Source organism: Sander lucioperca, chromosome 9 (genome assembly GCF_008315115.2).
Source record: "Sander lucioperca isolate FBNREF2018 chromosome 9, SLUC_FBN_1.2, whole genome shotgun sequence".
In the NCBI taxonomy this organism is placed as follows: Eukaryota; Metazoa; Chordata; class Actinopteri; order Perciformes; family Percidae; genus Sander; species Sander lucioperca.
Genome location: NC_050181.1, coordinates 27,525,374 through 27,544,221, shown reverse-complemented (window position 1 = coordinate 27,544,221; position 18,848 = coordinate 27,525,374). Strand labels below are relative to the sequence as shown.

Below are 18,848 nucleotides of genomic sequence, written 5' to 3'. Positions count from 1 at the left end.
GTGTGTGTGTGTGTGTGTGTGTGTGTGAGACAGAGCTCAAACCTGCGGATAAAACTGGTCAAAGATAGCGTTGTGTGGCTAGAAACGACACAAACACACGCCTACACATGCACGAGTCCAGCTGTGTCTGCCATATTAAAGTCAATGTGTCTAGCTGTATTGAAGTGACTGTTGTTTCAACATTTATCGATTGATCCCCACTTTTGTAATTCAGTATTTTTGTTCTTTTTGTGTCGTGTGTCCTGCAGCAAAACTTCCAAAAACTGAGAAAAAGCGCAGAAGTACATCTGAAACTGTGAAGTGAGGTCTCTGATATGCTTTCATTATGAGGCTACCAACCTTTAGCACACACATAATCATACAGGAATGCACACAGGGTAATATGGCAGCAGTGGTGGGACGTTTGCAGACACATAGTCCCACCCTGACATACCATTAACTGAACAAACTTGACAGCAGCAGGCTCGTTTGTAGATTTCTCACTCGCCTATAGATGTCACACGTACACACATACATTCATCAGCGACCAGGCAGTCAGTTAAGCTGTTCTGCAGATGCGTGAAAGGTCAAAGCAGATGACGAGAGAAATGTGAGGAAAGGAAGAGAGAGGAGGTGACAGAAAGAGCTTGTTGTAACACAGGAACAAGATCTAAACCACTTCTAGTTTGAAAAGCTATAACAAATGTGTTGTTACAAAGTTCTAATCAGTCAGTAAGTTGTGTTTTTGATACTACTACTCTGGTGGTATTTAAGATCTTAAGAACTTAATCTTAAACCATTATGAGACACATAAACTCTTCATTGAAACCAAGATGATTGCTGTCAGTGTCGTGTCAACCTACCATACGTACCCTGTGCTCTGTGTTCAGTGACAGAGGAAACTCTGAGATATGTTAGGATATGTAAAGGGGCCCTCCAGCCAAAATGTCTATTGTCTTCTGGATAATGATGTCATCAAGGTTATCTCAGCCTGGTCTAACAAAATGATGCTGTCGGTTGCATTGTAGGAAACGTAGGAGCACTAAAAGTCAGGATATCTCAGCCTCTGCTGCTTCTAAGCATTATGCCTCTGGAATCCCCAAACTTTATTACAATCAGGGTTCATACGTTTTGAAAAAAACTGGAAAAGTTATGGAATTTGAAAAATGCAAATTCCAGGCCTGGAGAGGTTTTGGAAACATAAAAAGACCCAGAAAGTTTTGGAAAAGTCATGGACTTTTGTTTTATACACAGCATAATAATATGTGATTAATAAATGTATTTTCACGTCGTCTTAACCTCAACGTTCTATTCAGGGCGCGATATTACGAATCCCACTATGAACCACATTAATTGTCATTCATTTTATTGTTAAACCTCTGAGGGTAAACTTTAACACAGATTTTTATATTTATTGTATAATGTCGACTGACATTTTCAGGAATACATAGTCATGGAAATTTGCCAAAAAGTCATGGAAAAGTATTGGTTAAAATGCGTATGAACCCTGTACAATACTAAATAACTTGAGTACAGCTTTAAAGGAATAGTTTGAACACAGTTTGAAATTATGTTTATGTGCTTTCTAGTTAAGAGTTAGATGAGAGGATTGTTACCACTCTCGTGTCTGACTGTTAAAGATGAAGCTACATCCAACACAAGGTTAGCTTAGCTTAGCATAAAGACTGGAAACCTAGGAAAGTCTAGCCTGGCTTTGTGCAAAGGTAAATACATTTGCCTACAAGCTCCTGTACAGCTCATTAAGGATGACATATTGTGGATTTTACAGGTTTCTCGGCCGGGTGCAGTGACTTCTTGGAGTCTCTGCTGGTTGCTTGGCAACCTCACAGTGACAACAAGACTCCAGGCAACAGCCAAGCTAGCTGTTTCCACACTGTATGCTAAAAAAAAGAGATGCTAATCAGCTGCTGGCTGTGTCTTCATATTTAACGTATATGAGTTGTAATAATATTATCTAACTCTCATCCACAGTTAACGCAGTAATTTGATTTCACATTTCATTACTTATTAACAAAATGAATTATATAATAATTCTCCATTCTCGCCATAAAAACAAAAACTCCCCTTTCGTAAGTATGGTATGTTTCCATGAATGCCGTTACAAACTAAATGGTTGAAAGATCCTTTCTCAGAAATTAACCACAACCAAACTGACTCAGCTGAACGCACTTCACTTTATGACCAGAAATTGGGCAAAGTCTTTAACACACACTGTAAATGTGTAAACAGCTTGTTTTGGATATTCCAACGAGGAAGTGTTGAGCCATAATAAAGAACACTACCATGTACTGTGTGCTGTGTGTGTACCATGTTTCTTTTTTTCCCAATGAGTTCATCCAGAGTTTAATGAGAAAGACAGACATTTGTCGTCGCTCTTTCTCTTTCTGTTTTTCTTCCCCCACTCTGTCTGAAAAAACAGCGGAGGGAGGTGGGGGAGACGAGTTAGGAAATGTAGCCCCAATGTGTAATCAAGTTACTTTTGGAGGACTTCCCTGTCCAGAAAGTAGCCCAGCAGCAGGTGGGTAAATAAGGAAAGAAAAGAAAAGGGATGAAGAGGGATGATGGGGATAAAGAGCAGCAGCAGCAGTGACGGGAACAGTCTGTACCTGTTATGCAAGCCAACCAGACTCAGACAGGTTCATCCGGCCAGCATTCATCATGTCAGCATCTTTTTCATCTCTTCTCTCCCGTCTTTTTCTTCACACTATTTTGTCATCCTCAGCTCAGGATAAATAGGATAGAATTTTTTTTTTTCTTCTATCTTCCCATTTGACCCCTCTTAACATATTGTATTCCTGTCCTCCTCTCACGGTATTTCTGCAGTTAAAATGCACAGCGTGTCCGACACGAACCAGCCGCCATTAACTGTCACCGGAGCAACCGAACAACAGAATTAATGCAGAGAGGGAGAAAGGAAGGAAGAAAGAAAGAAAGTCTTTTGCTGCTTTTTTTCTGGGCTCAACTTTAACGGTGTGATTAAGTGGTTGGAAAACGACTGAAACAACAAAAACAGAGCGTGGCAGAGGAAGGGATGAGGTCAGACTGTTTTACAGTCCCGTTTGGTCCAGAAGAACAGAAAGTCTTTGAAAACCTAAAAACTGTGTCTGATTGGCTCCTGATGGGACAGACACATTAAGGGGTAAGGCGTGATGCAGCAATCAGGGGAGCTCTCTCGTTTACAGATCCACTATGGAGAAATATTTGATGTTTTTGGAGCCATTTTTATTAATAGTTATATTTACAGACAGCACAGCTGTTTATGACACATCCATTTGCATACGGACACATTGCAGGGGATTGATTAGTTTCATATTGAGTTTGTCTGTACAAAGAAGGGATTCAACAATATTACCCTGTGCAGGAAGTCGCCTCTGTATTCAATAGCTACATGAGGACCATGACCTCTTTATGACCCAATTATGTCTGTTTCCAAGACCCAGTATTAAAGTCCCACTTGTAATGCATCCTCCAAAACAGTAGCAACAATGTTTTTCCATTTAGTAGATCCTAAGATGCAACTACGTCACATATTAGTGTCCTGGGCTGAAAATATTGTAAATCTCCCCGATGTATAGGGATTTAGGATGATAATCGGTCCAGGACACACAAACAACAAAAAAAACAAAAAAAAAAAGATCGGCTCCTTTTGAGAAAGTGCTAGCCTCAAAGATACTCCAAACCTAAGCAGTGCAAAAACATGTTTCCCAGTGACTTCATAAGCACTGCAGACATTTTATAAAAGAAGAGCCAAGCCACTCTCTATGCTTGTTAAAGTGAAGCCTGTGGGCCAGGCTCCTTTTGGCAAAAGTTTTCTGTGTGTGTTCAAGTGAAGTGGCTGCGTCCAACCACACTGTGGCCTAGTACTTCAGTTATGGGTTTGACCATGCAAACACTCACTCGCTCTTTCTCAAACACACACACACACACACACACACACACACACACAGAGGGTGGCCCTACAATAGTTACTCCATGTTTCAAAATGCAGCCATAATGTGGTTTTCTCATAGTTCTGAGCTAATCCACTCCAAATGAATCGACTGTCTCAAATAATTATGCCAGTCCACAGATGGGAGAAATATGCTCGGTCCCTACAAAAACTGCAGGAATAAAGGCATCAACCAAGTTTTCTGCATTAGCACTTCTCCTCTCTTCACAAAAGTAGATAAACATTTGATGTTTAGTGGAGCATTTGATGTTTAGTGGAGCAAAAGAAGGATGTCAAACATCTCCCAAGTTGTCATAGATGATGTCAGGTGATCTCAGGGGCGCCTGGTGGTTCTGGTTGTAGCACGAATTAGCAGATGGAGGTTTCTGCTTAGACACTTTGCTGTACAGCACCCTCCCCCCGTCTCCTCCTCCTCCCCCCCAAATGTTGTTGTTGTTGTTGTTGTTGTTCACATTACTACCAGGACCTCCATGTTTCCCAGGGGGCAGTGGCACCGGCTCCTTCCGAGCAAAAGCAGCCCTGCCCGGCTTGGGGGCGGTAGTAGGTTTGGGCCACCTCGGAGCCGGAGGTTGTGGCGTTCCGCGGCTCGGGCCCAGCTGCGGAGGTGAGTGTCTGTGGGACTCCGACGGCTTTCCGTGGGAGGGGGTGCTGTAATTTCCCTCCGGTCCTGACAGGGCCGCCACCTCTCCCTGTCTCCTCTGGCTGTGGGGCTCCAAACGGGCCTCGTCATAAATACTCATCCCTGAACTAGTGGACATGCTGGCGCCTCCTTTGGCGCAACCCTCGGGTTCATCGTATATGTGCTCCAGATGAGGAGCAGGAGGGGATGAAGCTCCTTCTGCTTTGCCTCCCGGGGGTCGCCTGTTACTGTTCACCCCTCGTCCTCCCCCTGCAGCCCCGTTCAGACTCAGCACACTAGTTTTCTGGCTCAGCTCCAGGCTGATCCGGTCGTACACGTGTGAGTACAGGTCCGGTGGCTTCCTGTGGTTGCTGCCACCAAGGTGATGATCCCCTTGGACGCCACCTCCCGAAGCCTCATCTCCTACTGGTCGGAGGCGTGGGGTGGGCACTGGAGCGTTAGGGTTGCTGGTTTGGCTTTGAGCTTTGATGCTGTCCACTGGGTCGGAGTAGAGGCAGTCAGCGCTGTGCAGAGGCAGGCGCACTGAATCTGCTGGCTCAGAATAAAGACCTGCATGTTCATCAGCTAAGGAGAGACCTTTAGCTGCCGCCAGCCCTCTGGGAGACTTTGGAGGGGCACCGCCACCTCCCAAAACCCCCAACATGGCTGGTGGTTCTGGTAAACTCCTCCCCTTGAGTCCTCCTGCTGTTCCTTGCCCCCTTCCTCCTCCTCCTCCTCCATCTCCACCCTCTCTCTTCCCGAGCACGCCATCAGCAGAGCCCGGTTTGCTGCCGCCTGAATCTCCGTCTGCCTCCCGGCTGCTGGAGCTGCTGCTGCTGTCGCAGCTTCCTGCCGTCGTGCCACTCGGATGGGCGTTGCGTATGTGCTGCAGTGACGCAGGGCAGTCGGAGTCAAAGTTGACGGGATAGCTGATGTGGCGCTCCTCAGCCAGAACCTTCTGCGACTGGATGGCCTGGTCCACCAGCGTGAAGATCTCGTTGCCTTGCTTGGTCTCAAAGGTGAAGTTACCAGGGCCCGAGTCGCAGCGTCGGCCTGCCTCGAACGAAAACATCACCTAGAGAAAGAAAAGAAAAGAAAGAAAAGTTGGTTAGTGTGACTAAATAAATATATACAGAGGTGTCTGACTAAACGCCAAATGGAACTGAAGTAATGGAAGCTAGTCACAGACGTCCCAGCTCTCTTTTCCAGGCATCACTCATTTATCATTTTCTTGGCACTAGAAAAATGCTTGCTTCCTTTTTCCACTGAATTTTACCTTTCATTTCTCTCAGCATATCAACTGTATTACTTCACTGCTCTCACTTACTGTTGAATTCTATTTCATGCACAGACCTCCTTCACTGCTTTCTAGCCCTACACATTCAGATAAATGCAGTCATCTTTTTATCTTGTGCGTGCATGACATCAAAGTAAGTCTAGATACATGTATAAATAGAGAAAATAGACTGACACTTTAAAGGTCGATCATTTTTAAACCCTGGTCTCGAGCTCTGAAGCCTTAAAGCGACCCAAAAACAGCCACAGACTCTAAAGTTAGATATCCTCTGACGGTGAGGTTCTGACCACACTCACACACACACACACACACTGCTGCTAGAAGTATCATTTGCACTTCTGATCAATCAATCGTTGCAGTCGCAACTCAATTGAACATACCAAACTTCCTCTGCCTGTACTCATAAGGTGAGTCAGAGAGCTGTTTTCCATTAGTTTTCCATCCTGTTTCTATGCTGTTTTGCTGCGCCTTTTAATATTTCTCTCTAGTTGTTGTTGTTAAACTGATCCTGTTATTGTTTTTGTTTTCTTCGTTGACCTTGTAAAGTGCCTTTGAGTACCTTTTAAAGCGCTATATAAAATAAATGTATTATTATTATTTTATTATTCATTATTAGATCTCTTTCGATCCCTGAAGACAAGCACAGGCACCCACCCGGTCTCGCCCGTATCTCCTCAGCAGCTTGTAGGGCCACACGAGAACGTTCCTCTTGGTCTTTGGCTCCTTCAAGATTAAGATGTCGTTTTCTGCTTTCAGCCAGTAGCTGCCCGCCAGCCCGCAGCGCTCTGACGCCTCGGTGCGCTGAATGCTCACCCAGAACTCGTTCACTGCAAGGACAAGATAGGAGAGGTGTTTTTTGCTTAGGTTTACTTAAATTCCCTTCCTTTTTATATGATCTTCTGTAATGCAATATTTTCTTCAGATTCTTAAACTCATGTAAGGCTAGACTGTTTGTGTTTAGTGTCCTTACCCTCCTCTCTGGAGTAGTAGATGAGGTTTTCAGACATCTGCAGGTCCTGGGCTCCTCCATTAGAGTCTGCAGCAGTACTGGTGCTGCTGCTGACCCCTCCTCCTCCCTGCTGACACACAGATAGACAGTCAACCAGCTGAGAAAGACGCCAAATTAGGATTTTTTATAGTATGTTGATCAGGAGTTTGGTTTTCCACTGGAAGGATAAGAGTAGGCAAAGAGTGAGAGAAGGGAAGGAGGAAAAGAAAAAAGAGAGAGGCTGAGTGTGCAACAGAGAACGAAGCGGATGAACTCCTGGAAACTCCCTCCGGCTTCCTCTCTGCAAGTGCAATGCTTGTGTGTGTGTGTGTGTGTGTGTGTGTGTGTGTGTGTGTGTGTGTGTGTGTGTGTGTGTGGAGACTCCAGGGACATGTGTGGGAAATATTGGAAGACACAAATAAAAAGAATTTAGCTACAATCCCAGTTGAAAAGATTTTTTGGGGAAAAAAAAGCAGTTCTTCAGATTTTTCCACCAAACTAAGGAGATTTGTTTTGTTTTTCATTTAGATATTTTTTAGTTACATTCAGGCTCGAAATATATACACGATACACGAGAAAAGGTGTAAAGATACCTGGAATGCGATGTCACACATGGTATCCATCCAGTCCTTGGCGGCGTTCTTCTCTGCTGCAAACATGTGCGTCTTGTCGTTGGTCTCCACACAGAAAGCTGCCATGTTTTCTTTGGGACAGCTCTCCGTCACCGCCGGCAGGATGGAAATGCACTCAGACAAGCGGATGATCTTCTTGTCAAGCTTCCTGGTTTTCTCATTGGACCCGCTTCCCGAGCCTCCGCCGGTCCCGCCCCCTCCGCCCGAGGGTGAGTCGTAGAACTCGAGGCGGGCGATGCCGTTTTGGCTGGCCGGGTAGAGGACGAACCAGTTCTTCTTCCATTTCTGATGAGTGGGAAAGGAGGAAAAGTTACAGAGGAGAACATTTAAAGCTGCAATAAACAATATCTCTATGTTATCAATAAAACAAATGACTATGAATGTGTGATGTGATAGGTGTCGCTCGTAGGGACGACCCACAGATAAATACCATCAGACCTGGTAGTTTCCCTTCGGTTCCATTCTTACAACATACATATTATTTTTTTTTACAAATGCTGCGTATTGAGTTTCTATTTTGTTTACTTGTTCTTATTCAATTTTTTATCGAGTGTTTTTTTTTCAATTTTTTTTTTCTTTTCATATTTAAAGTGCGTGATCTGTAATGTTTTCCCATTTTGGTGCCGTTAAACTTTTCTAGATCTTTTGGTATGTTTTGATGTATTTTTATATATCTTATTTGTAATACAACAATAAGATGCACACGTTTTATTTCCTCTAGAGATCCAGCATTTCATGCTAGAATGCTATTTCTAAAGGTTTGGAAGGGATGACAGGAAGAAAAAGAAGGCTAGAAAAGAGAAAATCTGATTTTTGGGGGGTTTTTTTGCAACACACGTGTCCTGTTCCTGTTTTGGGGAGGGGAAAACAATTTGCATGTGGTTTGTTAAAGACAGTATTGGGGAAAAGCAAAAGGCAGAGTTTGTCCACAGACGATTGTCAGATCTTTCTCTTACTACTGACTGAGGCTTTATGTAGGAGGCATGTGGTGATCAATCTAATGCAGTTTGACTCAGACTGGGAGCACACACCATTGTTTCCTCTACAATCAATCAGCAGCCACTGCTCTGATTCAGTGAGTAAGAGTTTAGTGTGACAACCCCTCGTCATACCTAGAATTGGGACCCCAACAAAGACAAGACGTGCACCCAAAAACAGGTATAACCCCAAAATAATACCACTGTGAGAAATTACAAGGAAGTGTGCTGTGGCCCCCAACAGGTTAAAAATATGAATCGGTCCAAAGTAGGTGACAGGTGCATCACGTCTCACAGCAGTGAGGAAGCAACAGCTAACAATGATCTCTTCCTCCACAGGGACAAACAACATGACACACAATACTGAACACTAAGACGCACAGATGTTCAGTGCTAACAATGGACACGATGACACACTGCATGTGGGATTATGTGCAATCACTACACAAACTGGTATACATGTGATTATGGTAAAACTGTATGAGACGCCAGAACTCAACACTTGTTTGGGAAGTCCCTGTCGTCCCTTGTACCTCCACATCAAACTATGCCTCATCTCAGCTACATTCCCCTGCATACACTCAGTGGGGAGGAAGCTGCCTGACAGCCAGAGAGCTGAGCTTGTGACAGGAAGGTCAGCAGTTTGAAAATCCTTGGACCAGCGGGGAAACTCCTGCTAACGGAGAAGAATGAGACACGCTAACATTATGACTGCAGGTCTTCAAATGCTCCCCAATCAGTGGGATTTTTCTTCTCCGCTGCTCAGATAATACTGAACTAAAAAACTGTCATCTGGTATGTCTGAAAATGAAATAACCTATATGCAGCTCATAAGGCGTGCGTGTCCAGTGTAACAACAACTACAGCCTGATGTGTCACTTTGGAGGCTGATATCAATATATAGTCGAGGGTTTAAAAAAAAATCGGATGAGTGCATATCGGCTAATACCACCTTCTTTTCTTTCTTTTTTTTTTTACACAAAAATAAACATTTGTGGAAATTATTGCTCCAATTTGTCTATTTAAGGGTCGTGTCTGGCAGGGTATTTGCAGTAGAGTAGGCCGACATTTTGACTTGTCATTGTCAGAAAAGTACAGGTGTTACTAATAACCTTAACGATGGCTCCATCCTACGGACCTTTTTCACAGCAGACATTTTGACTTGTCATAGTAGGAAAAGCACAGCTGAAATTGATAACCTTAACGATGGCTCAGTTCCATCAAGTGTCCCGGTAAGCTATTTCAGTGAGTCAGCATGCACAATACCAGGACCTCTCCTGAGGGGAATGCAGCCATCATTAATGGCATGTCAACATGTCTGCCGTGAAAAAGGTCTAGCATGACAGAGGTACAGTGAACCTGCATGCACAATACCAGGACCCTGTTGGTGAGTTTAATACATAACAGTGTATCAAATGTTATAAATGCATCATATGGTTAGTATTTAAAATCTTAATCTGCAGAGTAACTAGGGACTATAACTAAAGGAGTTTCCCTCGTTAATGTAGTGAAGTCGAAGTAGAAAGTAGCACGTAATGGAAATACTCGAGTGAAATTAAAGAACCTCAAAGTTAGTACACATGAAAGCCAACTTAATACATTTTTAACACACACACACACCAGGTTTCAGAAGTCAACACATGCACATGTGTATGCACACACTTCGACCCGATAAACTGCCAGAAAGGACAGGAAATGCGTGGGATTGTCATTACCCAGGATTCTCTTCACTTCCTTCTTCTGCATCCATGTGTGTCTCAGTGTATGTACATGTGTGCATCTGTTTGTATTGTTGTAAGTATTCCTTTGGTGCATTCTGGACCATCTGTTGCTGTGCACATTGCATGCACACAGATACACACACACACACACACACACACACACTTGGATACAGACTGACAAACGTGCGATTGTGCAGTATACATGAACAGGGTGTGAAACATTAATCTCTGTTGCGCAATATGGTCCTTACTGCACTGTGTGTGTGTGTGTGTGTGTGTGTGTGTGTGTGTGTGTGTGTGTAAAACAGTTGCTCCATATAAGGCAACAGACCGTTATCAGCTTCTAATACACTGAATGGAAATTATGCAAAACGGATCATGACAGAGAGAGGGAGAGATGTCCTGTCTGTTCACGAGAACGGAATTAACTAATAAGCTATTATAAGAAATTACATCAATTTCCATTGGACAAACTATTACTGCCTTGCTTATTTGTTATAACAGGTCTCTCTTAAGAACGAGACCCTGTGTCTCAGTGAGATTACCTGTATAAATAAAGAAAATAATAAACATGGAAATCTTGCGAGGAATTATGTCCATCTTGCATCATTCTGAACATGCATGTGAAATGTAGCCTACAAGTTGCAGTCCTGTGTAGGCCTTGTTCAGTATTCCGGTTTATGTGCCTAGTCTGTACATAGTGAGTACATTAACACATTAATAGATAAGCTGTCGGGGTGAATTTTTGAAACAAAGGAAGAATGAAATTATCCTCTCATGATGCCAACATATGCCTAACATTTCTGTTGTTATTTTTCTGTTTCAGTAACAAGTTTTTTCAGAAAATGTAGTGGCCTTCAGGACTTTTTTAGCTGCTTTTGTTCTTCCCGACATTCAACACAGAAAGTAACATAGCGGTGGTTTTGTTTTCTTGTGAGATCATTTTGCATAAAAAAACAAAAGATGACTGTAATTCTGTCATGTCTTCAAAACTGTCATCGAGTTCATTTGTTTATGAATTTACATCACAGTTTCATGGTGCGCGCATTGACCATTGTATTATTTTAAGAGACATGAGATCTTCTCTGTGTGATTCAGTGGGAATTCACCCTTCAAAAGCTGGTGTGGGAGCGGCGTGGGTTCGTATCCGACCAGCTGCCCTTTGCTGCGTGTCATCCCCCATCTCTCTCCCCCTTTCCAGTCTATCCACTATCAATAAAGGGAAAAATGCCCCAAAAAATAATCTTTAAAAAAAACCATAGGGACCATAGTTTTAATGATTAGAATAGTATTGCTGTGTGTGTGTGTGTGTGTGTGTGTGTGTGTGTGTGTGTGTGTGTGTGTGTGCGCGCGCGCGCACTTATCTGAAAGAGTAAAAGTATGTTTGTGTATCGGGGCGGAATGTGTGTTATGCAGAATGTGCGCATGTGTCATGTGTGTTTTGTTTTTTACTGTATTTAAGAGAAGGCGAGAATGAGTGAGAAGAAGTGTGTGTTAGAGAGAGAGAGGCAGACCACTGCTTTGACCCCAGATCTGCTGCCCTGACCTCAGACCTCTACGTCTACGCCTGTGTCTACCAAATAAAACTCTCAAACGTGTCAGGAGTCTAACAGAGGACAGCAGTAGCAGTAGTTCCTGCGAGTGGCGTAAAGTCAATAGCACACTGACAACTTTTTAGGTTGTTTCAGGTTAGGGGGACTAGCTGGAAATGATTAACCAAAACAGACACGCTGAGCAGGAAGGAAACTAGGTTGTAAAAATGAAATAACACTGAATTACAGTGAAGAGTCTTAAATGTACTGTCCACAGAAAATCTAAGAATATAAGCTTTGTGTTACTACAACATGGCGAGTCAAGTAAAAATATGCCACATTTTCATATAATCAAAGCACTATTGTGCACAGGCCATGTATCTGTCTCTATTTCTGGAGCAGACAAATATTTCAAGGGAGATAACGATGTCCATACGTAGGTCAAACGAGGCAACACACACACACACACACACAGAGACAGTGACAGAATGCTTACAACAACATAATGATATACAGTCTGAGCAACCAACAGTCCAAAACCCAAGTGTATTCAGTTCATCAGAAGATGAATTATAAAAGGAACACATTTTCTGTTGATCGACTCATTGATTAATCAACTAATCATTTCAAGTCTACCAGCAGGTAAAGGCTAGAGAGAAAGGCGGTCCCTGTCAACAAACATAATCCAAGAACTACCTCAAAGTAATGAAAGTTGTTCTAACTGAACTAAATGCAATTTTAAAAGAGCTTGGTAGGCAATAAAACAGTAAAAAAGAAACACATCAACTGTCCTTTACCTTACATATATTCACTGTATTCTAACTTAATTAGAACAAGTGTCCACTGTCAACTGCAGAGAAAAGACATGGGCTTTTGGTTTAATGTGTCAGTTGACTCACATCACAACAAATATATATATATATATAAAAAGCCTCAGTTACAGTTTCCACTTGACACTAAACTTACAATACCAACAGTACAGAAATTATACTCAAACATTCAGGCCACAGATACAATTGTTGTCTGAACAAATCACTGTAATTAGGAGGAGATGGCCATTATTGTGAAGAAAGTAATATGCAAAGTTACGTTCATTCATGTTGACTTGCATGAGGGGAAAAAAGTCAATGAAATGTGACTATGGAAAGAATACTACAATTAAAAAATGAACGTTGACCTGACTGAAATTAACTTTTATCCAATTCACACAAACTATTACAATAACTGAGTAAGAACTGATCATTGTTTCTGCACATGCTTAATCATTCCTTTCCACTTAGCTTCACTAAATCATGCTGTTCTTCCTGAAAATACGCCCACTGCAGAGTATAAATGGAGAATTACACACTTTACTTCGTCAAGTTAGTTCTTCATACTACAAATGATATGGTGCTTCTTTTCTGAGAAATAGCATTTAGCGTCTGAGATGCTGCCTTTGATGAACAAAGAGAGAGAAGAGAATATCAGACGAATCCCATTAATCCATTAGGCAGTTATTACTTTAGACATGATTCCCTGTCATATAAATCTAGCCTCAGGGTGTGCAATACCTCTTTATCCTGACACACCCCGTCTTTTCAAGTGGCTGCTAGCTCCCGGCTGAAGCTGTCTGCATCCTCTACCATCTACCCACATCTGCAGCCTTTACTGGTAGTTGGCAAACAGCTGCTAACATCAACATCAGACTAAAAGCTTTTTGTAGCTCCAGGGGGTGCAGCAAAAACTACAAAGTGCAGATCATAGCATCTTGGATCAGAATTATGTGTGTGGCAGAAAAGCAGATTAATTTACAGACAGCTCCCTTCCCACTAAATCATGCACACAATCACATGGCTCTGCTGCACATGTTGCTGTACATGACAGCTCTACAAGTGTGAAAACTGTAATTACAACAGAAAGTTTAGGACTCGTTCATCAAGCACTGGGCCTGTGTACTGTAACCACATTTACCACTGCAGTTCAGACAGCAGCTCCACATCCACATCACCACAAATATTTGGGATGTTTTACACATCGCCATTGTTCAAATGTGATTCTCATTGGCTGAGAAAGTGTCATGCTTTGGATGTTATGAATACAACCTTCAGAGAAAACAGCCTTCTCCGTGTCCTGTAGTGGTGTTTGCGAGGAGTCTGGGACATTGTTGTGAAAGCACTTTTCATTTTTCAAATTTTCTCTTGTGTTTCATTAAAGGGGCACTTCACAAATTTTGCACAAAGTTCATCGCAAGGAGTTGTACTTAATACTGTGTCTCTGGAGGGTTTTTTTTTTTTCAAAGTTTGACTAAATAACCCTGATGATGCCATACTGATAGCATTATCAGTAAACGTCTCAGCTCAGTTCAGACAGCACAACTTTATGGAAGTGCAATACTAAATCACTGGAGAAGTACTTTAACCACAAGCTTTAATGAAAGATTGACAACTTTAATTAATTAGTGACTTTTTACAAGTTATATATTAGTGTACCAATACTTTAAAGTTTAATTACTGTGTAATGATGACTTAGTGCTGTGTGAAGATTTTATAACTATTGTTATTTGTAAGTAAATTTCAACTTGATTCCTTTTGTTACTGGTCTCCCTAATACTGTTTACCGGATTGGATATGGACGGTGGATACACAATGTAAAAACTTAGTATATGAAAATGCATCCTGATGGTTTACATCCTAACAGCCTGCTGTATAAACTCTAGAGGCCAGATTTCACACCATAAAACAGCAGTCAGAAACAGAAACGTGGGTCAGACATTGCCACTGTACACTTAAGTCACATTTTCCACCATGCACGTGGGAACGAGCCTATAGGAGTGTGTGTGTGTGTGTGTGTGTGTGTGTGTGTGTGTGTGTGTCCACTGACCTGACAGCTCTTTCTCTCTTAACGATTGCATAAGTCACCCAGCAAACCTCAAACCAGTTTCAGCACTTTCAGGGTTCAGCTTCCTGTGCTATTATTTCTACTCTGGTGCTTTTTTTTATCTACTGCAGTTTTCTTCTGCCCTACTCTGCAAAGATAACATGTTATTTATGAAAATGTGGAGATTTGCTTTGTTAGTTTTCTATTGTATTTTCTACTGTTTAGAAAAGGCATTGAAAGTGTGTTTTGGGAGTATGAATATCTATTGTAGATGGGCGTTTTCAGGGCAGGAAACAGGGCCAGAACGTTTTGTTGACCCATGTCATATGACCAGAGAGAGAGAGACAGAGACAAAGACCCTCTTACAAATCTGAAAGAGTAAATGAGTTCTTATCCAGCGGTGCACTGAGAGCGGGGCTGCACGATATGAGGACAATATCTAATTGCGATTATTTTGACTGATATTGCGATTGCGATATGATTCATGATATTGGAGGGCATCGTCATTTTTGTATCACTGTTCTCTTTTTCATTGAAAATGATTCAAATTAAAATAAATTTAAATGATTATAGTGTGATTTATGTGAGGATCTGTACTAAACAGAGACTTTTTCTTTAGTCTGTAGGATACGATTTGTAGGCCGGGACATCTCTGCAGCACCACAATACTTTATTCAGAATGGTTTGACACATATATGCGATTTGGATATTGCACTAGTCCATCTTGTGATTTTGATATAGTAGCGATGAATTGTGCAGCCCTAACTGAGAGGCAAGGTTGCATAGAGGCCAAGGACTGGAACAAACACACAGACACACCCACAGGTGTTAACACTGACATGTAACTGAGTCCAGTCCTGCAGTGTGATCTGATCTCCTAAACTAAACAGAGTGATCCCATACATACGCAGACAGACAGAGGCGACACAAGAGTGGCGTTGGCACTGTTTGCAATGGTGTGAACTGTGAACAGCTGTACTGTATATGCACTTTTGATTAAGTGGAAATATGTCTGCCTGCCACCTTGATTATGATCTTTTTCTCCGTTATCTCAATTTTCCAGCTGACTGTGCAATCTTTTGTCATGTGCTTATTGTGGAAAGTCCTGTTGCAATCATGATATTTTTTGTCAATTATGCAGTGAAGTGAGATGTCACCAGCTCACTTCACACACACAGACACACACACACACACACACACACACAACAAACAACAACTCTCAAACCTACCTCTTCTATATCTGTTCTCATTTAATTTCAGAAAGTGCTTTTGTTCACTTTGTTTTCATGTGTTTTTACATGTACTGAACGATGCAACTGTGCACCGGGGTTTTACTAGCTCACTGACACATTCACATGCACACTCGCTCACACAGAGATGCACGGTTCACTCCAAACCACCACATCAAAACAAGGCCAGATCAGTGATACACTGCTATAACTTCCTCTCTCTGCATCCGTAAGTTTGTCTTTAAAGACGCTGGGCACAATGACTGGTCTGTAATTGCACCAATATGTGCTCTATTTATTTGCCATGACGTAACATGCTCCTTTGTGGTTTACAACTGTGAATAGTACAAAGTTAACGTCACTTATGTGTGAATTTAAAACATATTGAAGACTTAATGGGACACTGCCGTCTCCCTGAATAAAATGTCAGCTATGCTATGATGAAGGCTTGATTTGTCTCATAAACTTATGGTCCTACGTTATCATTCATTCCTATAATGTTCCTGGAGAGATTATTATGATTAATCATTACTGATAGGCAGCAGTGACCTTAAAGTGGCTGTATTACACTTTTCCTGTGGCATTTCTATAATATACATAAAGAGACTTTTTGTGTGTCTGAGAAGCATTTAACTAGTTTTAGTGGCCTTAAGAGCTTCGTGTAATAGTTTATGTCCTCATATAGCCTATTACTGATTTATTATATTCCTATTACATTTCTATCTATTGCTTATAATTTTGATGTTTCATAGCATCCTCAAAACATCCTTATTATAAGGTCACTAGCTACAGTTATATTTTGTTATTTATGTCAACGCCACAACCGTACTGGGCAAAAATAATAACAGTTTTTTTCTTGGACTTACCTTTCCAAACTTTTGATGCTGCACATAAAGTTGTCCCTCCTTAACGTGGGTGTCCATGCCCCCGACACTCCAGGGCCACCCTTCCTCTAGAAAGGCGAAATTTGACTTGAACTAGACCCAGAAAAAAACACTTTTTAGGGGTTTATTTTTTTTTTCCTATATCCCCTCACAACTTCCCCCTTCTCTCACTTCCGCTCCCCGGCCGTTAAAACGCATTTGTCGTACCGCTCGCGCACAGTTATAGGTGTCATAGTGTAAATAAAAAGACCCAAGCAGTCGCTGGGTGGTCCCGACAAAAGTGAAATAGTGTCCAAATGTTGTCGGTGGATCGCCTATCTGTCGCCTCTCACTCCTCCTGTGGGGCTGGACCAATGGAAATCCACACTTAATAGATAACGTGAAGTTTCCGGTTACTACTTTCAGAATAAAAGTCTAATTAATGAACATCGGCTTTGGGTGCGTGGCGACTCAGTTCAGCAGTGCTTTACAGTCAGTATGTAACGCTAGGCTTTTAAACTAATTTAGATTTCAATTCAGGGGCCATTTTTAAAGACAGGGCCTTAAGTGTCACCTTAAGGCTCCTGCCATTTCAATTGACATTGTGCTTTTAGTGGATAAAGTCCATTGTGTATGACCAAACATGTTTGCATATAATCATATTACCACAAAAACACACCGTGAACCTGAAACCTTTGGGTTCCCTGAGGACAGTTGCTCTTGTTGCCTTGTTAAAACTTGAATTACTAGCTGGGCAAAGCGGGTGGCCCGACACCAGACAAAGGCACCCAAAAGCCCCAGTGCTCAATGCATATGTTTTGGTTTTCGTGGTGTTTGGGTTATCAGGTAGAGGGGCGTCGGACTGGGAGAGGGGGGGGGGGACTGAGTACCCAGGGCTCTCATGTGAGGAGGGCACAAAAAGATGCTACAATGAATAGCTGTGGATGCGGGGAGGGGTCCATAGAAAATGCCTTTCTACAGGGCCCAGAATTTTGTGCTACGCCCCTGATCAGGTAATTTGACTAATTGCAAATGGCAGTGAGTTTGGGGCTGATAGGGGCCCAACAAAATACTATTAATCAATCCCAAAAGAAACCTTGAAATATCCAATGGAAGCTAAATTATTGGAATATGACATCTCTTCTCAATTTGCCATCTTTGTTTAGTCAGAATTATTAATCCAACAAAGGCTGACAAAGATGAAATTTGACTTCTTGAAGGAGGTATCATATCTAGCAATACTGCTTTGTATCATACAAATAGTTATGACCATGGGAAGTAACAGCGTTGTTTACTAAGCCTTAGTATTACAGTATTAGAGTTCAGTAGTAACCCAGGATAGTTTGAGAAGTATTTATTAAAGTGTTCACATTGTTTATGGGCTTTACAAAGTTCTAAAGTGAAAACAAATCATATGAAACTAAAGATGAATATTTTATTTATGCAAAAGTTGATACAATTCTGCCCAGTGTTTGTTTTTATTTTGAAATCTGAATTAGTTATCATCCGCTATTTTAGTAAATCTGCGGCGCTTGACTCCCTGCAGGGGGAGTGAGCAGCGCGTGGTGAGAGAGCGCACCGAGCAGCTCCTCTTCTTCCTCTCCTCCCACCTCTTCACACTTGTGTAACTATGCATAATATAAATGATACTGTAAACTGCATGTGACAACATATGATGTTTATATTGGCAAATAAACTGCAGGACATCACAGCTTCTCATAAACTATGCATAGAAAACTGCTATTATTCCTTTTACGAATTAAAATGATAAAGTAACCATGTTTCTCACTATTAGTACTTAGATACTTTATCTACATAGATAGGCTATTACAGTGATTTCAAGTAGCCAAAGAATGATAGTTGTTTTTTAAGGAGCCTATGTTAAGAGAAGCTGGCCCCAAAGTTAATGTGTTGCAGATGCCTCCTGCTAGCTCGATTGTTGTCCCTCTTTTCAGCCCATAACCAAATGGTGCTAAATCTCTGTCACTATTATACTTGACACTGAGTATGGGTTTTTAGACATGAGCCAAGACACACAATGAGTTTTTAATTTGCCAGTGTTTCTTCACTATTCTTGTCGTGTCATTCAGTGTTTGTCACATAGCCTATTAGTAGTATAAAAAAAAAACCTTAGTATCTTGCATAGACTATACATGAAGTTAACTGAAGGGTTTTCCTAATTTTG

General features: G+C 41.8%; 1 protein-coding gene across 3 annotated transcripts; it reads right to left on the bottom strand.

Annotated features, from left to right (window-relative positions):
- Nucleotides 1-2,762: 2,762 nt before the first annotated feature.
- On the bottom strand, nucleotides 2,763-17,057 carry dok1b (docking protein 1b). Of its 3 annotated transcripts, XM_031288509.2 has the most exons (6): nucleotides 16,667-17,057; nucleotides 7,447-7,770; nucleotides 6,836-6,944; nucleotides 6,520-6,692; nucleotides 4,609-5,643; nucleotides 2,763-4,569 (listed from the first exon to the last, which is right to left on the bottom strand). In XM_031288509.2, exons 1-6 carry the CDS (start codon nucleotides 16,721-16,723, stop codon nucleotides 4,222-4,224), a joined length of 2,046 nt encoding a protein of 681 aa, XP_031144369.1. In that variant the 5' UTR covers nucleotides 16,724-17,057; the 3' UTR covers nucleotides 2,763-4,221. The 3 variants fall into 3 exon arrangements, with proteins under 3 accessions (XP_031144369.1, XP_031144367.1, XP_031144368.1); XM_031288507.2 differs by having other exon boundaries at nucleotides 2,763-5,643; XM_031288508.2 differs by having other exon boundaries at nucleotides 2,763-5,643; nucleotides 6,836-6,941.
- Nucleotides 17,058-18,848: the final 1,791 nt, after the last annotated feature.

What these genes read in the sequence shown, in the direction of transcription:
- dok1b (XM_031288507.2), bottom strand. Translation starts at nt 16,723, where the DNA reads ATGGACACCCACGTTAAGGAGGGACAACTTTATGTGCAGCATCAAAAG. An exon ending in AGCATCAAAAGTTTGGAAAG is followed by an intron (nt 7,771 to 16,666) that starts GTAAGTCCAAGA and finishes CCCACTCATCAG; the next exon opens with AAATGGAAGAAGAACTGGTT. An exon ending in CTACTACTCCAGAGAGGAGG is followed by an intron (nt 6,693 to 6,835) that starts GTAAGGACACTA and finishes TTGTCCTTGCAG; the next exon opens with TGAACGAGTTCTGGGTGAGC.